The sequence below is a fragment of the Phragmites australis genome, chromosome 7 (genome assembly GCF_958298935.1).
Source record: "Phragmites australis chromosome 7, lpPhrAust1.1, whole genome shotgun sequence".
NCBI lineage: Eukaryota > Viridiplantae > Streptophyta > Magnoliopsida > Poales > Poaceae > Phragmites > Phragmites australis.
In genome coordinates, this window is record NC_084927.1 from 36,253,938 (window position 1) to 36,267,964 (window position 14,027).

The 14,027-nt window shown below is 42.2% G+C and overlaps 1 protein-coding gene and 1 long non-coding RNA gene across 4 annotated transcripts; one reads left to right on the top strand and one right to left on the bottom strand.

The window, feature by feature from the left end:
* The first annotated feature begins 254 nt into the window (after window positions 1-254).
* Window positions 255-3,403, top strand: LOC133925119 (protein COFACTOR ASSEMBLY OF COMPLEX C SUBUNIT B CCB4, chloroplastic). Of its 3 annotated transcripts, none has more exons than XR_009910901.1 (8): window positions 255-457; window positions 567-742; window positions 872-971; window positions 1,065-1,138; window positions 1,768-1,949; window positions 2,020-2,079; window positions 2,326-2,409; window positions 2,936-3,403. XR_009910901.1 is itself a non-coding variant. In XM_062370967.1 (8 exons), the coding sequence occupies exons 1-8, from the start codon at window positions 329-331 to the stop codon at window positions 2,987-2,989; spliced, it is 867 nt and encodes a 288-aa protein (XP_062226951.1). In that variant the 5' UTR covers window positions 255-328; the 3' UTR covers window positions 2,990-3,403. The 3 variants fall into 3 exon arrangements, 2 of the variants coding, with proteins under 2 accessions (XP_062226951.1, XP_062226950.1); XM_062370967.1 differs by having other exon boundaries at window positions 570-742; window positions 2,020-2,090; XM_062370966.1 differs by having other exon boundaries at window positions 256-457; window positions 2,020-2,090.
* A 25-nt stretch (window positions 3,404-3,428) lies between these two features.
* Window positions 3,429-4,015, bottom strand: LOC133925120 (uncharacterized). The gene is made up of 3 exons (XR_009910902.1): window positions 3,891-4,015; window positions 3,629-3,808; window positions 3,429-3,513 (listed from the first exon to the last, which is right to left on the bottom strand). It is a non-coding gene; the product is annotated as an uncharacterized LOC133925120 (long non-coding RNA).
* Window positions 4,016-14,027: the final 10,012 nt, after the last annotated feature.

Below are 14,027 nucleotides of genomic sequence, written 5' to 3' on the forward strand. Positions count from 1 at the left end.
TATGAAAATTCTTTAAAAATTTGACGGACTTCTTACAATAAAATTTGTTTTTTTGTTTTTCATTGTACACATCATATTTATCTGAAATTTTTTGAACAATTAGATCATAGTATCATATACACTAAAAAATTAGATTTTTTCATGACAATTTCAATAATATTTTGAATTTTGAGAGTAATAGAATATAGTATTTTTCAAAGGGAACGCCTATTTTTAAATTTTTTGATATATAAGAAATAAAAAAATCGTCCGGTTCCGGCTCATCTCCAACTACCGTCGCGGCCTCCGCTGCTTCGCGCTCGCCACTCGACCGCGCTGAGCGGACGGCATGGAGCTGAGCAGAGGCCTTATCTCAGCTCGACTCCCGTCGTCAACGCTCCGGCCGGTCTATGCCCCCCGCGGCTGCCGTCGGCTTCCCTTCGGGACGTTCTCACAGCCTCAACCGCCTTCAAGCGTGGTGGGTGCTTACATCCCTCCCTTTGGTCCTCCTCTTGCCTTGGGATGAGACCGACGGTGTACGGCATGGTGATGGATTCGTCCGTTCGGTTCCTCGTCTTCTTCTCCAGCAGGAGCACGGGTGCAGCAGGGCGCTGCGGCCGCGGCAGGAGTGGGTGGAGGGCTGGGTCCGGAGCAACGACACACTCGTCCGCGGCCTTCCAATCCTCGTCGGCGGCGCTTCCCTCGTCGCTGTCCTCCTCAACCGCGCCGTTTCCAGCATTGCTGCCGTCGCCGACGCCTCCAGGTCTGCCTGCACTTGCGGAGCCTCCAAATTGCTCCTTTTTCTCCTCTCCTCGCACAGTCGCACTTGCAAACACCCCGAATTGTGCGATTTTGGTGCACTAATCATTTCTTTCATCTCTCCTCCAAACAGTTCGCAGTCGAGGGCTGACATATTAACTCTTGCGCTCTCCGTGACTGACATTCTCGCCGGCCTCGTTTGGTTATCCATCCGGCCGAAATCCATTTCCCCGGTCAGAATTAAGATTTGAACCATACATCCCTCTTTCCATAATCCCATGTTCTAATTTCGTTTAGTAACTCCTCATTTTTAAATTCGATGCTAGGTGGTTCCTCGTGGTGTCGAATGTAAACGAGTAGGTCCGGGTGTGTCAAGTTCTGCTCTTCATGAACTACTTTGGTAACTGTTCTACTGATACACAGGATTCCCCTCTCCTGTATTCAAACTAATTTGGCGGCCTTGAGCTTTAATAAAAAGTTCAGGTAGGCAAGCTGCCTACCTTAGACTCTTAGAGTTACCCCTGTATTCAATCTGATCCTGTTACTGTTAGTGAGAGCATTGTTTCTGGGTAACTCTGAAAATTTCACCTGATACGCCACTATCAGGTTATTACCTCAAGTGCCGTTTTAGTTTGGACTCTGAATAATTGCATACATCCTTTTAGTGAAAGCAATGCTTTTGAGTAACTCTGAAAAAATCACCTGATGCGTCACTACCAGGTGATGATCCATGTGCTAATAATAATCAACTGCCGTATAGGTTTGGGCTCTGAATAACTGCATACGTCTTTTCGCGAAAGCAATACTTTTTGGGTAATTGATGATCGTGTGGTACTCGGCCTAGGACCACAACTTCATCAGTTATGATGGTGTAGTAGTTGAAATATATTGGAGCTTACTAAATCTATGCTAGTAACCATTAACCGATACCCACAGACTTGTATGAATCCACAGTTTCATAATATGCACTTGTTTATACAAATATTTTAAGTCATGAAGCTAGCAATTCCTTATTTTTCTTACAAATAGGACATGGGATTCCCTCACAACTGCTACTTGTTGCAAATCATTGGTTGTTGTGTATGGAGGTAATTGCATACTTCAAATTGGGGTTGCTGCTGGAACTCAAGAAGATGGTAATGCACTTACTGTGGATGCACAAATGTTCATCCAAGGCTCTCTTTACAAAAGTGCCATGGAATCCAGGAAGCGTGAGTATCTCTTGTTACTTGGAAGGTTTTTCTATTTGTTTTCAGAAACTTCACCGTAGTCTTCTGGCAGAATCTTATCTAGCAAATCTTGCTTTGTATCCTGGAAGGTCAGAGTTGCCGTTCTTGCCTGGTAACACACAGGTTCTGATTCACTTTATTTAAGAGAAGTTATTACATAAAAGCATATGTTCGCACAATTGGTACTTGTTCTATGTCACAATAGCTGTTTTCTGTTGGAATGGAAAAACTGAAACCACAATCTTTTTATTTGGGAATACTTCTTTCCATGTCCAGAGAAGCTTGAACCAACATTCAGATGAAGTGACTTTCTGAAAGTTCTGAACCAAATATTTTTAACATATTTTATATCCTATAGGCACTAATATTACAACCAATTGGTGATAATGGAATTGCAATTGTTGGTGGCGACACTATAAGAGGATTCACTAATATTGATCAGGTATGTAATTTTTTTTAATGTTATATCGGCATTTTGGGTTTCTGTGTGAAATACTCGAATTCACGTTTCTCCTAAAATATGCAAGTCCTGTGATTTGACTGTGGTGCCACAGACGAATATTTTGGTAGAACCAGCAATTTAGATTTATAAGTTAAAAAAAAGCACCATGTATTCAATATCGGAGTTCAATTAGCTTAAAAGTAAAGCAATTTGTAGTGCTATTTTGTCACCCACAGGAACACATTTAACACTGGCCATAGGCAAATCTTAGCAGCTTTCCATCCTTTCTTAAGCACATGCCCTCTGCAGGCTTTGTTTAGATTAGTGTATTCTGAAATGTTGGCAGGAGCATTCTTTGGACACTGGAGTGTAGTTCGATTAAATGGAAAAATGAATATGCTGCAGTGTTTCTCCATTATGGCGAGAAATTGAGAACTGTGCTGACTGTAGATAGTAGATTGCACATCTGTAAAAGTTCAATTTCCCATTACAGAGTCACCCATTATCCACTTGATCTTCCCTGCAGGCATGGATTGCAATGATCGCAGACAAGCTGGACGCCACATTGTCAAAGTCTTAACCACTGGATTGCTTATGGAGATTCTGTTCGCTATTATTTATCTCAAGTGAGCACATCATCCTTGTCCGAAGTGTCATTCATCAAGCGTACATGTGGACGCTGAAGCAAAGTCTGCAAAACCATCCCTTACACTCAAACAGTAGAGGTCCAAGGACATTGGCGAGTTGCTGAAACCAAGTGGTCTGACAAGTGACAACACAGAGATGCAATACATGCTTTGCTGATTAATAGAAGTAAAGCTCGTACCTCTTGGTAAGATGGGAAGTTATAATTTTTCCTGTACTCTGGGTGCTCTGCCGTCAGTTGAACAAGTTTCTGCATTTTGCATGTACATCAATACAACATTTGACCAAGTGATGTTTGATACCCACGGTATCAGTTCTATTTAATCTAACCCAGAAAGTCCAAGAATCATGATCTGGTATAGACATTACCTGCTCGGGAGAAACCTCCTCAGGAAAATCCTTCATATGCTGCTGTATAGCACTTCTTTCCTTATGACGCTTCACCAATTTGCCAAAGTACTGGAACCAACAGATGAGAGCTTCAAATTATCAATACCAGGACCGAGATGCTAAAAACTAACAGCCAATGAAATCAAGCATAACTGCCGCTTATTTAACTGGATCAGGATATTACCTTTTGGAAATCTCAGGAGAAGGTTAGCAGGAAGGCAAGTAGCACATCCCTGGTTCGCTTCCTGGGGTCGCTTACCGAAGCACCAAACTTCCTGTCGTTCCGAGACAAGAAATCCTTCCATCCCCCCTCAGAGCCTTTCAACCCGTCCTTCTGAGTGAACCTTACGACCTCAACGAGTACCTGGCACGGAGAGGGCAGCAAATCAAACGTCAAGCAGAATTAGAAATGTGCTCGGTTTCGCCTGCTGATGCTGTGCTTGTACCTCTTTCTCGGCGCCGGCGAGCCGCTTCGCCATTAGACGACTACACGGAAACCAAAAGCGGTGGCTGGTGCAGGGGAAGAGAAGGTAGTATCGGCGGGTGATTGCTACGGTCGGCGGTCGCGTGGGCCAAGTGAGTAACACTAACACAGTCGCGTGCATTAGGTGGGCCAGGTCTGGTCTTCCGGCAGAATTGGAGATGTATATTTTGTGGTCTCAGCCCAGAGAAAGCCCATTTAATGCTTTCAGAGCATGGGCTTTCGTTACTTGGAATGAGTGTTTGCATGCATAAGCACAAACGCTCAAGGGCCCAATAGTCTTTGAGCTCGATTAGTAAAAGCTTTTTTCGGGTCATTTTACACGAATTTATTTATTTATATATTTTTTTAAACCAAAGATTACAAATATATATGTATATTCCGGTCGCCTGTTGGAAGCGGCAAATTCATAAAAATAAAAATACAGCATTCTAATACTCTTAAATTTAAAACAATATCGAAACGATCGTAATTTTTTTTTAAAAAAAACTTTATGGTGTAGAGGATACTATAATCTAGCGATTCAGAAAAATTCAATGCAAATAATTACTTGTAAATCCCTGAAATTTGTTTTTTTCTCATTTTACATATCATATTTTTGTCTGAAATTTTTTAAGAGCTAAATGCTAGTATCATCTACACCATAATTATTTTCAGAATTTTCCATAACTATTTTATTAGTGTTTTGAATTTTGAGAGCATTAGAATTGCAAATTTTAAAAAAGGTCCTTTTACATAGGGCCAGCTAAATTAGAGGGTGTTAGTTTAATCTCTCCTTTTTTTTCCGAAGGCTGTTAGTGTAATATTTCTTTATGCAGTATCAAAAAATATTCCTTTAATGCGGTGATCTAGTACGACCTGAGTTCGCGTTCCGGATTACATCCTTTCCCGTGACGATGCTTCACATCCAAATCCAGCTGAAATCGACAAGTCAGCGTTCTGGAGAGCACTGACGGGACGGCTGTAGGTGGTCGAGCTGTACTCCAAAATCCAGCCTACGATCATCTCTGATGTCACAGACACGATCACGCGATCAGATGGCAGCACCAGATGGGAGGTGTATGAACACCAGCTAGCGTGCCTGACTGCCTGCCTGCTTAAGCTCAGACGCGTGCAATTCTTAACGCGAATGAGCCTGCCCAGATGGCCACTAAACCGCATTGAGATGGTCATAATCTACACGTCAGATGCGTTGCACGCACGAGCGGAAGCAGGACGTGGTCTGGGATAGCGATCTGACGGCATTGTTAGCGTGGCGATCGAGTCTGAAGAAGCCAATTAATCCTGTATGCATATCCGGCCATCTCATAGCCAAACTGCCAACCTCATCGGGGTCGTTTCGTGCAGCGCAGCGTGTGTTACCACCACGTCATCAAAACACGCTTGGGGGAATGTCATCTCGGATTTAGCTAGCCTTATCTCCTGCTTTGTCACTGGTCAAATGGCATGAGCTAGCATGTTTAGCGCCAATCAAATGACGATAGAATAATAAGGGTGATGCTACTGTTAAGACACATCACTTTTCAGTGATGTCCACAACCACATGATTTACATAGGACAGAACATACTTTTTTATCCTTTGACATTTCTTCTTTCTTGTGACTGTCTTGTGTCGACGCGCTTTCACTGGCCTCGCTCACCCCACCTCCCACCCTCCTTCGGCATCTACAATAGCGGGCAACACTGCTAGAGCCATCGTCGCTGCACCCACCACGCTAAATCGGCTCTGTCGGTGCGCTTCCTCTCACCTTGATCTCTCCTCGTCCATCTGATAGTGTACCTAACGTCTTACCGCTCTATCCCTGCATCCATCATCACAGGTCGGCCCTACTATGTAAGACCTTTTCTCTAAAGCTGACAACTATTAAAAACCCTCGGTTCCAAAATCCTAAAACTCAAAGAGAACATTACAATTCTGACAAATCTTCGTATTCAGATGATAGGAGATTTTGGACGTCTCAGATATAGGAAACGTGGAATAATACAGAACGCTACACCGAACCCCTACTTCCATATTTTCTCGGGTCGATCGATAGCTATGGAAAGCCTAGCCTGCATCGCGTGATGCTATTTTTCGTGACGTATCCTGCCCTGTTTACAGCCGCAGCGCGCGCGCGTTTCCTTCGTGATAATGCTGAAGAACGAGACTACCTATAGTCTAAGAACATGACGGGATATTTCCTATTGAACCGTGCGACGTTGAATACGTTTCCTTTGCCGTGGAAAAGGACCGGCTTGCAGTGGCCTACTCTATGTTTCTCATGTACAAAAAGAACTCTTATGGCTTGAGATTCTCACGCTGCAAACGGTCTCGAAACTCGTACGTACTAATATTTTCGTGTACTGATCCCGGAAAAAGATCTCTTGTTCATTCACGACAGGAGATTCATGACACACGTTGCAGTTGCCAAGAGATTATTTACCGTTTTAGTGAGCGGATTGAAGTCAGGGTGAAGCAGATCGTGTACTACAGTAACAATTGGAACAGTACCTGCCGGTATTTCAACCGTTCATTTCTGCAGAGGATTGCTACAGTATTCGACATGACGGTACTGTTATCTCTTCACGAAACATTATTCCACGGTGACTTTACCCATACAGAATCAGAGGATTTGGATGCGATACATACACCCCTGCGGTCCAATAGATGAATAGATCCATCACGGCAAGCGATGAATAGATCCATCACGGCAAGTGGCAGGGCCAGGGCCAGGGCCAGGACCAGGACCAGGCACAGTGCACAGCCAAGCCAGCGTGCGTTGGCCAGCAAAACTGAAGAGGGGATCCGGGAGGATCCTGCACTGGGCACTGCACCTTCCTCGGGAATCGCGCGCGCGACAACAGGCTCAGCGGCCGACGCGGAAAGCGAGAATCTTGCCTGCCGTTACAAGACATCCCTTGCGCCGGCGGACGGCCGACTAGGCCCGGCCACCTAGCGAAAACGGACGGCCACTGCTTCTCCTTCTCCCCTGCCGGTGCGCGTCATGTGCCATACTGCCATGCATGCACCGAAAAGTGCGGCTCTTTGGTGCTTTGCCGCTCCATTTTTGGAGGAGACGACGACAGTGAAATGAACTGGATCCCATTCCCAGCCCAGGGAGTGTAGCTGATTGCTCCAGCTAGTACAAAATGCAGTCTACACGACACGGTCATGAGTTAATACCACATAACATGGCCTGTCAAAGTTATCACCAACTTCGTTGTTTGGTGTTGGTGAATCTTTTGTATACGAGACATCAGGCGTAATACAGACAATTTACGCAACAGATCAGTGTGACGTGGATGAATTAAAGGACTGCGTCTCGGCAAGTCGGCAGTACTTGCAACAGAAGATAGATTGAAATTTAAAATTTGTGAACAAGAAGTTGGCTATCGGTTGAGCTCGTGCCGTCTTGCTGGCCAGTCCAGCAATCAGACAAAATTCCGGCGATCTAGCCGCGTTTGTTATTTTTCGTAGGACCATAGGCCACGATGTTTATTTAATCTAATCTAAACAAAACAAAAGTTTAGTACGACTGCATGAGAGTCAGTGTTCAGTGCACCCAGTACGGTCCTCGCTCAGCGAGTAGAAAAGAAATGCACCATGTACAACCATTCAAAACACAGGTTTAGTGGAGCCAACTCAGCCACTCCATTTTTATTTGATCCGATTAGATTAAATACTGCTTAGACAGTGGCGGATGCAGATGAGTTATGTAGAGATGCTCATCCACCTCTCTTTTTTCTCTCTCTTTCTCTAGTTCTCATTTTCTTTTTTCTTCTTTCCCCATCCATGACAAAAAAATATTGAGAGGCTAAGAGGATTTCCAACTACTACAAAGCAGGAGAGGTGTCGGAGATTATGTAAGGGGTATCCTGACTAACGGGTCTTACAAGAGATATATTGTCTGATGAGGATATTTTCTGAATCCAAGCCTAATCACGCGACCAACCCTTAGCTCCCAAGACCAGCGTGAGGTTTGCGCGACCAGCCTCAATGTGATTTAATGTGATCCTGCGATCAGCCCCTTGCTAATCGCGGGACGTCCATACATAACCTATCTAATCATATTTATTGATATACACTCAAGTGTTTTTCTTTTCGATGCTCCTCCAGCGAACAAAGTCACGGCCGGTGCAGATGTTACAGATCAACTTAGCACCACGTGACGAATGGGACAAGATTTGCAAAACGACCAGGCAAGAGGACAAGTTTGCAGGAGGACTCACGAAAGTGGGACGGAACGGCTTGGCAGATGAGCTCACCACAACGAGGGGACAGGCGGGGCCGAAGTAAGGTAAGAGTGAATGCGTCCAAGAGGATGGGACAGGCCCTGCAGTACCACCGATGCAAGGTACGGCGCGCACGCTCCGCATGATGATGGCCTGAGAAGAGTACATCTAGCTAGGTATGTTTCAGTAGAAAAAGATCCACTTATAAATTCTCCTTCTCTATATATAAAGAGGAGAACGGATCTAGCAAAAGAGGACTCATCTGTAATCAGTTCATAAATACTGATAAAAAAATACACATGATATAGAATTGTCATTTTTTAAAAGATCTGAACCTGGATAACCCCTATATTCTTAAGTTCATCACAAATACACACAACACAAACGTTATTCATACATCCATCAATTAATACACTCAAAATTATTATCAAGAACTAACACTCAGTAAAAAGGGTTGGAGCCCTTTGCCCCTAGATCCGTCCCTGTGCTCAGATTTGTCATGTCTGAGACGGCTGTGTATTTGTTGTCTCATCCTCTAATCTTTTTCTTTCTTTCTTTTTCTTTTTTGAACAGAAGGCATATCTCCTGATCTTATAGTATTCACCTCCCGTGAAGTAGGATCCACCAAGCATGATCTTTCGTGCCGCGTGCGTACTTTTGTAGCGTAATATCTTCACAAGTGATATCATCATTAGCAAAAACCATTTAAAAAAATTTAGTAGTCTTCACTGGTCACAGGTTATGTTTTCAACAATAATCAAAAAGAAAAAAATTGTATTGAAAACCAGCTAGCCGTATTTCGCAAATTAATTGGCTGCCATTTCTCGGCAGCAATACAATTTGCTCGGGATGGGTGTGGAGCGAAGCATGGAACTACTTTAGTTTAACTCAATCAACTAAATATTTATTTTAATTATATTAAAATTCCTCAATAATTAATTAAGCTGAACTAAAATAAATCCACGCATACCTACGAATCCCTTCACCTCTATCCCTACAATTTGCAAGCCATGTCTTAACCCAGAAAGGTGCAGATGGTGCTGGTAAATACTGCAATGTAAGTACTGAAAGCTACTGGGATAACAAGGTTTGATCCAGTTAATTTGGTCGTAATCTCTGGCTCCTGGAGTTGCTCAAGGGCTGCCCTCTGGGGACTGATCTAGGGGCACGGGCCTGTGCGCGCGGCGGTCCGTCCGTACGTCCGGCGGCGCCAGTTGTCTCGGCCCCGCACGTGAGCCCCAACCACGCACTCGCCTCGCCCACACGTCAGTCTCCGGCTCCACTCGACGCTCGACAGCAAACGAGTCTACAGGCTCGTGCGCCTCGACCTGGAAGCTGCCTGCTCCGTCTCACGTGCGTGCACCAACCAACTACCAACCAACCCACCCTGCTGCTCGAATCTCTTTGTTGATGCACAAGATACAACGGCAGACAGTAGTATTTTGCATTTTTGCAGCATTTTGTCCGTGGACGGCACTGAAATATTCCAAGATTCGAATCTCTCCGTGCCCACGAGGCGACCCCGTTCCCAGCCCTTATATGCTTCGTTTCAACGTTAGAGTCCAAGATGCATGTAGGCTGATAGGTACCCTCTTGTCTGTGACTAGGTAAGTGGATACTCTCGTAATGCATTCTTTGCAAGCAGGCGCAACACATGCCACACACAGGGATTTTGGCAGGATAAGCAATATGGACTCTTCTTTTTTTGATCGGAGCAATATGGACATATGGTCCAGGGCTTGATGTAGATTTTTCGGATGTTTTTCCGACTATGTGTTTTAGGTAGAACCTCAAAACAAATAGTTGATCTATTTAGAGACAAACAATACCCAACATTTGTAGTGGAGAAGTACCAAGGATTAAAGACCGCGTATGTAGTATTGAAAGGGAAATGATTATTTAGCAATACACGACACAAGACAACCCTAATTGTAGGTTGCCACAACATGTGGTGCTTCTGGAATACAGATCATTTCCAATACTAAGGTAGTGTTTGGTTCCATGTGTTTGTTTGCTTGAACTGTACCAATTCATTCAAAATTGAGTGGTATATATTCTGATAATATTATCTCAATATCATGTAACACCTCATTAAGAAAAATTGACTAAATGACCCATACATGTTCTGTTAACTCCATTAATCACTTGTGGTTAATGATGAATAATGACTATAAGTGTTTATTAAAGATTTATAGTTAAATATTAGTTACAATTAGATGTTATTTAGCATAACTAATTATTATTGTTGGTATTTAATGATAATTATTGGCAACTTAAGTTATGATTATCTGAAATTAATAATGATTGGTACTAATTAGCATAATTTTTTGATAATAACAAATATATAATTATTAATTCTATAAAATAATTAAGTTATACATGAATATAATGCATAGCCTTTAAGTAATTAAACACATTCTCATATCATATAATACATCCAACCAAACATATTCATATATTATCTCATACATATAACCAAACAACATATTCGTATCACCTCATCAAGGACTATCTTGTTCATCCAGGACAATTCCATTCCATTCAACTTCGTCCAACCAAATCGTAATCGTTATCAGATGAAAATAAGACACATGTAGAAAACTCTTAAATGTTTGCTATCATGGTGGCTTTATGAAATGGAAATAGGATAATCACTCATTATAAGGGCTCATATGAAAATCACTAGATATTTTTACACAATAGTACAAAGTGTTGTTGCACGTCACTACATGACATAATCGTTGTCATGTGAAAATGAGACACGTCTAGAAAACTCTATAATATTTACTATCATAGTGGTTTTATATAATTAAAATAAGATAATCGCGCTATAAGGGCTCACATAAAAATCAATTTGAAAGATTTTCCTGTGTCCTCTATTCGACGCGCTATAATTCTCCACCTCGCTCTTTGTGTTCGCAGTTGGCAACAGCAACCGCCGCTGGCCGCCGGCGCCTACGGCATGTCACCCTGTATAGTAAAGCCATGCATGAACTAGCAACCGCCCAATTCAAAAGCATGCAGCTGTAGTTAGTGCCTGGCACTACTACGCCAGCTTCTTGTCGCGGCAAGGTCTCGCTCTCGTGTAGCTGCGCCACGTGTCGGTTCACCGAGGTCGCAGCATTTTGATGTGACCAGCCACGCACTCACACCGCGGCAACCTTGGTGGCGCTCGCGAAGGGACACCTCCATCGGAGATCGAAAGATAGACAGACAGATGGCTAGCAACGCGGGTGTGGTTGGTTGCCGTAAAGATTTTGCTCACACACACTGTATAGGTAGGTGGAGAGGGAATTGATTGGATGGAGTTATATTCGTTGAAAATAAGATTATTTGATTAATTATATATATATATGAATAGTTTTAGTTGAGTTCCTATTTGTTTTACTGGATCTAAGATTGTATTAATGAATGTAAGAGTTATGGTTATGATTGGTTGTTTGTATACAGATGATTTTATGACACTAATATATGGATTTGACTGTATGAGCGGATGCTGAAGCCTGTATTCATCGAGCTAGGCTAGAAGCACGAATGCACCTTCCCTCTTGAGCTAAAATACAAACGTACATTTGCATCTATCGAATCAATCTAAAATAATACATACGTGTAAACAAATACTCTTCTGAATTATATGTATCTATCAGACCAACTTACTCTCGTACGTATAACTAATTAGACCCTAGTAACCGTCTTGTGCCTAACCTTGATGTGAATGTCCGGCTATTTTAGCACTTGATCCCCAACTCCGAATGGAACTTGCCAACTTAATCCTTGCGTCATTCGAGGAAAGGAAGCGGGCATCATCGTGCAGTTTCCTTTTGGTCGTTTGTTCCGCTCAACGACCCTTTTTATATATTCAGAGGGCGCTGCTTTTTGCTGACTAACTTGCACTAAAATCAAGTTTATTTGTAAAGAAGAATTAAATAGTGAAAGATTGCCTTATCAAAAGTGTGCTTCGCCTCCAACTTGTTGATTCTCTGCACTATACTTGCTACTTGCAACGATGAAAAAAGGCCCACGTGCTGGGTTAATTTTGATTGGCTGAAAGGGATGCAAGTGCGTCAGAGATTTTTTGGTCTGAAATTATCGTAGATGCTGAAAATGAGGGGCAAAATTAGGTTTTGAATGTTAGATCATCCCAATCATATTTTCTTCATTTCGTTCACTTCTCAATTTCTTTTTCCGTTCTCATTCCGTTTATTTTCGTTCATCTCCAACAGTTTGAATCGCGAAGAAAAATAAGAGAAAATCCTATCCTGAAGAAAATGATCTGAAAATCCCTTCATAACAGGAATCGTGAAGGAAAACTGTTGGAACGCTGAAGAGAAAAAAAATCACTTCACGACAGGATTTTCACCCGCGACGGAAATTCCTTGGACGTGGTCTTACCGATCTAGCTGTAGATGAAGTTCACATTAGGTTCTGAATGTTACAGATCTTGAAGGAACCTACCGTCGATATTCTGTAAACCTCGCACAGAATTAGCAGTATACTTTGCATGGAATCCATCACCATTATTTTGATCCTAATGACAACTGAATCTGAAATTACACGCGGATCACGGAAGTTCATTCTCGTAAGTGCAAGAATCTCTCAATAAAATAACTGCAAATAAATAGGGATCCGTCCTGTTTGGGCTTGCATACTTGTATAGCTGTATAGTAGAATCCAATAGTTCCATCCAAGGGTTAGTTCACCAGTTGCTATATACTTCCTCGGACCAATTTATCCCAAGGGATAAACAACATATATCTTTCCATTTTTTCTAACATCAAACTGAAAAATCCAACAGATGAGTACGTACTGAACGATACGACGAGGTATGGTAATTCGAGCGATCTCGGCTTAAATTTTACATACGACAGTTATTCCTGACCGATTAAAGTTTAGATATGGTAGTACCAATTTAACGCCGCCCTAGTTTACGGGATAGTGTTAGTAAAAGAAAGCATAATCCTTATTAAAATGGAGATTCAAGCGGAGGAATCTGCCCGCATCCCGAGGAGATTGACGCATAATTTAGTCCACAACGACAGCCGGGTGCAAAGATTCCAGTGCCGCTCGTGACCTCAGTGCGTGCAGATTCCAACATGTGTGATGGCATGTATGGCTTGGATTCCAATTTCAACAGCTCGATCACCTCAGAATCACGACCACCCCGGATCTTCTGCGCCGATAAAGCCCCCAAATCCAAATGTCCAAAAGAGTTTTTGCTCGCACAGGTTGGTAGAGTGCTCTGGCTTCCGGTCTGTTGCAGCTACTGACTGCCAAGTGCCAATTGGAGCGGCTTATTAGCATTAGTCAATTTTGAACGTAGACTTCGGTAAGATGTTTATGTACTGTGTTTTAAAAGCATATCGTGAAGAATTGGATTGAAGATATAGTTAATTTGTATTGACCATTTAGTAAAAAATAATTTGACGTCAACATTTTTAATTATTTCCTAGTATTCACTAGTTTTATATTTGGACAGCAATCGAAATAGGGTAAATTCATATGTGCAACACAGGTAGACCTCAAACACTGAGCCGCTATCATGACTTCTAATATATTTTGCTTCAAATATCACTAGCTCTCTCTTAAGAGAAATGTTAAATCAGTATGTGAGTTAGGGAAAATTTTAAGTTACGCTTGAAGGGAAGTACAAGAAAATATATAGTAGTATGTTCCCACTTATGATATTAAATCTACCTACCATGCTAACTAGCAAGCTGGTCCACGCTGATAGCATGACTAGCATCGTTGTAATATTCTATCACGATAACATTTGATTAATTGTATTTTACATATGCTCTTTATTTAGATTTTTTATAATGTTTTGATTTTTAATACTATATTTGATATGGATTCTTTTTTTTAATTCCAACCCTAATTTCAATTATTATTT

What these genes read in the sequence shown, in the direction of transcription:
- LOC133925119 (XM_062370966.1), top strand. Translation starts at nt 329, where the DNA reads ATGGAGCTGAGCAGAGGCCTTATCTCAGCTCGACTCCCGTCGTCAACG. An exon ending in GCTCTTCATGAACTACTTTG is followed by an intron (nt 1,139 to 1,767) that starts GTAACTGTTCTA and finishes TCTTACAAATAG; the next exon opens with GACATGGGATTCCCTCACAA. An exon ending in GATTCACTAATATTGATCAG is followed by an intron (nt 2,410 to 2,935) that starts GTATGTAATTTT and finishes TCTTCCCTGCAG; the next exon opens with GCATGGATTGCAATGATCGC.